Below are 3,850 nucleotides of genomic sequence, written 5' to 3'. Positions count from 1 at the left end.
CGAATATTTCTTTTGTTAGGGCCTTAAAGGAAACCTCCCTAATTCTATAATTGCTGTTTTTACTCTAAATGGAGGACACTGTAATGTCTGAAAACAAAACAAACCTTAAAAAACTAGCCGAAAGATCAGAAATCTCCAGGGGGGGAAAACGCACAGCTCGTTGAGTGGAATGAATCTAGTTCATGACGAAAAGAAGTCATGGTGGTTTTCACAGACTGATGACGAACGTCAGGCTTGTCCCTCCCTGGGCAGCAGCCTTCTTGCTTTCTGCCTTACTTCCTCTTTCTCCTAGATCCCAGGAAGCCCAGCGAAGCTGGCTTCACCTCGGTAGGTAACACATTTGGGGAATACCAGCTGAAGGCCCTGCTCACAAGGTCCCCCTCCCACACCCTGAGCCCAGTGCCTGGAGGGCGGGGTGGTGGGAGGTGAGGGGGCAGGGAGGGGGCACCAGGGAGAAACCCAGTCAACCTTGAGATCCTTCGGCTGTTTCCCAGGGTCCCGGTTTCCCAGGGTCCCAGGCATGTACCCATCTGCCACCGGGGTGACCTGGAAAGTGCCTCTGCTGTGGCTACAAGCAAACAAAGCCCTGAAATATTTCCAGAAAATTAGATTATGAGGGAAATTAAACCTAGTAAATGGCTGGTTTTAGTTCTCCAGTGTTCACTGCAATTTCAGAACATCCCCGCAAATGATTGAGCCTTTAAGGGAATTCGAGTGACCCTGCAGGAAGCTGCCAACGGCTTGTGAAGAATTTTAACGTTCCAGGCTTTGTGACAAGGAGAATCATCTGCCCGTAGTCATCGTTGGTCGTCAGAGATTTCATGGGGGAAAGATAACCTTTTCTGAAGACCCTGCTGCCAGCACACTTTGCCCCTCAGGCCTTATCCTCTCATTTGACAGGAATAGGCTGTAGCCCCAGGCCACCTTCTTAAGGGAATCTAAGCACAAGAGGCAGGCAGGACAGAGAAGTCCAGTGGGGTCCTACAGGTGAAGGAACTTTGTGGGCAGGGTTAGGACAGAAACTTGGGTAGTGAGGCACCCAGAAACTAGCAAGACCAGGAAATGATTGCCACCCTCAGGCAGAAGGGGTCGAGTGGGTGCAGCCCACGGAGCCGTAAGCTGGGGGCCAGAAGCCACCCATCACAGGAGCTGGAGAGAAGGAGGGAATGAACTGTCCCTAGGAGCCAGGAGAGAACTACCCTGCCTCGCTCCTTCTTCCCTGGCTCATCTATTGTGCTGCCTATTGGTTGAATCAAAACAAAAGGCCAGGTTGTAAGGGACTGGGAAACGCCAACATGAAGATCAGCCTTCTGTGGCACCATACAGGGTCAGTTCAGAGACAGGGGGAAGCCAGGGGCTGCTGGAGAATTCCAGGCACAGTGTCTCCTAGCCCACTCTTTTTATTTCTGCATATTCACTTAGAGTTGTTGTTAGATGCCATTGCTTCCGCCCCAGTTCTACATCATCCTATCAGCAGTGGCAGATGGGACCGTGGTGGGCCATAGGGTTTCCAGTGGCTGGTTTTCACAGGTAGATTGCCAGGTCTTTTCTTCCTAGTCTGACTTAGACCAGAATCGCCACTGAAACCTATTCGGCGTCAAAGCAAGACGCAACCCTCCAGGGGCGAGAGATGAAGTGCACTGGTTGGGAAGCAAACTTAGGTCTCCAGATGGAGAGGGAGAAGTCTGCACCACCACTCCCTTCCAGACAATTAACCTTGGCTTCATGAGTCTCTAGACTCTTTTCTTTTATTTCAAAAATAAGAATGACATATAGTGGACCTAACATCTGGTCAGTTCTTCTCTCTTGGGTGCACAGATGTTTGGGTGAAATAATATTTATTATTATTATTATACAAGCTGCTGTATTGACTCATCAAGGTTGCCATAGCAGTTTGCATAGGTAGCTCCCACGGCCAGGTGCAAGGAGAAATGAGCAACACTACAGCTGACACGGAAAACAGCGGGTTACCTGAGGGATAAGGTGGAGCAGCGCATCCCCAGAGAGTGTCCCAACCGCCAAGCCCACAAAGAGCTGTAAAATGAGCCTGTAGTTCTCCTCACAGCTGTTGAAAAGGATCAGCATGGTCCCCAGCATGGAGCCCAGTGTGATGAGGGTCACCGCCACAGTGCTGTAGCCATACTCTAAGTCAAAGGGAGATTACAAAAACCATTAGTGCTCCTCAGCCTCCACCAGTGCCCCAACTCGTAAAGCTGTCAGATGAAGCTGCCTGGCGGTAGCAACGGATACCAGCTGCCCGGGAGTTGATCCTGACTCACCAGTGGCCCCGTGTGTGTAGAGGAGGCTCACACTCCCCGGGATTCCCACGGCCATGGCCCTTCAAAAGCTGATCTCCCGGACTTCCTTTTAAGAAGTTACTGGCTGGGTTTGAACCACAAACCTTTCAGTGAGTAGACAAGTCTACATAACCATTTGTCCCACCCAAGGGGACTCATAACAGCTAATAAGGATATAGGATTATTTTTCAAAGTTTTATATTTGGCAGTTTATTTTATTTTATTCTTAATTTTTATGAAAAAGAATGGACACATCTTCATCACATGGCCTATGTGGCTTTGAAGCTACTCTAACTCTTAACTGAACATCACAGTGGCAAGCACAGAGTGCAAAAGAACCCCGGGTTATCCGTCCCTCTATCCCCCCCTCCCCACCACCCCTGATAAAGTCAGATTTCTCTCATTCTTGACTGAAAGATGTATTGACATATACACATTGGTAGTAATTTCCATATCATCACGTTTAAATATTTTGAAGGCAAGAAAGCTCTCTCTGAGGGAGCAAGCAGAATGTTTGGGCCCGTCCTAAACCCACATCCTTGCACAAGTAAGTGGACAGTGGTCTCCCAAGAGTTCTTAAAATGAATTGTCATGTCAGAAGCGTGTGGGATCTTCAATGAACAGCCGTATTGCTGAGAACTGATCAGTGAATGCACAGTAGTGGACAGTAGAATCTGAACAGTCTACATTTGGAATTGTTGGAATACTTTTTTAATATAACTGAGAACTTAGTCTATGTTTTTAGGCCTTGAAAATATTTGGAAGGTATCCTTTTAAAAGGTTGTTCAAAACTAAAACGCGTCGCCGGGACGAGAAGATACGGAAAGGAGCAAAGAGGAGGGAGAGAAGCAACAGCTCCGAGAGTTAAGTAGAAGTGCGTGTTGATGCTGGTTGCAAAAATCAAAGCACGTATTGATCAGTCCCCTTCAGTTGTACAATTGATACACACACGAGAACAGATAAACTGTTTCCCACTTATGTGAACATCGTTAATGAAGCTGTTAGGAGGAAGATGTCTTAGTAACAGGGGACATCCTGGAGGCCAGTCAATTCTTACTCATGATGACCTGACCCGTGGAGAAACCATTACCTCACAGAATCTCAAGGTGATGGCCTTGTGGAAGCAAAGCACCAGGCTTTTCTTCCAAGGAATCTCCTGGTGGGTCCAGACCTCTGACTCTTTGGAGCTCACTGTCATTTCCCTTCAATTGTATCAATCAGAGCAGACACCCTGTGTTTTACTCATTTGAACATCACTAAAGTAGTGCAAAACTGGTTTGCTTCATGAAGGGAGATCCCGTACACGCTTGTGTATAAGCCGAGTTTTCCAGCACATGTTTAATGCAGTTTTAGTGATAAAATTAGGAGCCTTGGCTGATATTCGGATTGGCTTACACTTGAGTATATAGTAATAGCAAAATTATGCTATTATTCCTTTTTGTGACTACAGATAAATAAGAGGTTCAATTTGTTAAAATCAGCTGTCATTATATTTTTACCATTTAAAAAATCATTTTATTGGGGGCTCGTACAGCTCTTATCACAATCCATTA

The 3,850-nt window shown here is 46.8% G+C and overlaps 1 protein-coding gene across 1 annotated transcript in view; it reads right to left on the bottom strand.

Annotated features, from left to right (window-relative positions):
* Nucleotides 1-3,850, bottom strand: part of SLC39A12 (solute carrier family 39 member 12) — a 76,817-nt gene that overhangs the window by 44,541 nt on the left and 28,426 nt on the right. The window contains exon 8 of the mRNA XM_004716020.2: nucleotides 1,972-2,144. Within this exon, the coding sequence (XP_004716077.1) occupies nucleotides 1,972-2,144 (173 nt within the window). The remainder of the gene's footprint in view (nucleotides 1-1,971; nucleotides 2,145-3,850) is intronic.

The sequence above is a fragment of the Echinops telfairi genome, unplaced genomic scaffold (assembly GCF_000313985.2).
Source record: "Echinops telfairi isolate 266 unplaced genomic scaffold, ASM31398v2 ScPeMD7_7473;HRSCAF=8511, whole genome shotgun sequence".
NCBI classification, from domain to species: Eukaryota; Metazoa; Chordata; class Mammalia; order Afrosoricida; family Tenrecidae; genus Echinops; species Echinops telfairi.
Note: the sequence above shows the minus strand (reverse complement) of the source record. Positions and strands in the feature narration are given on the sequence as shown.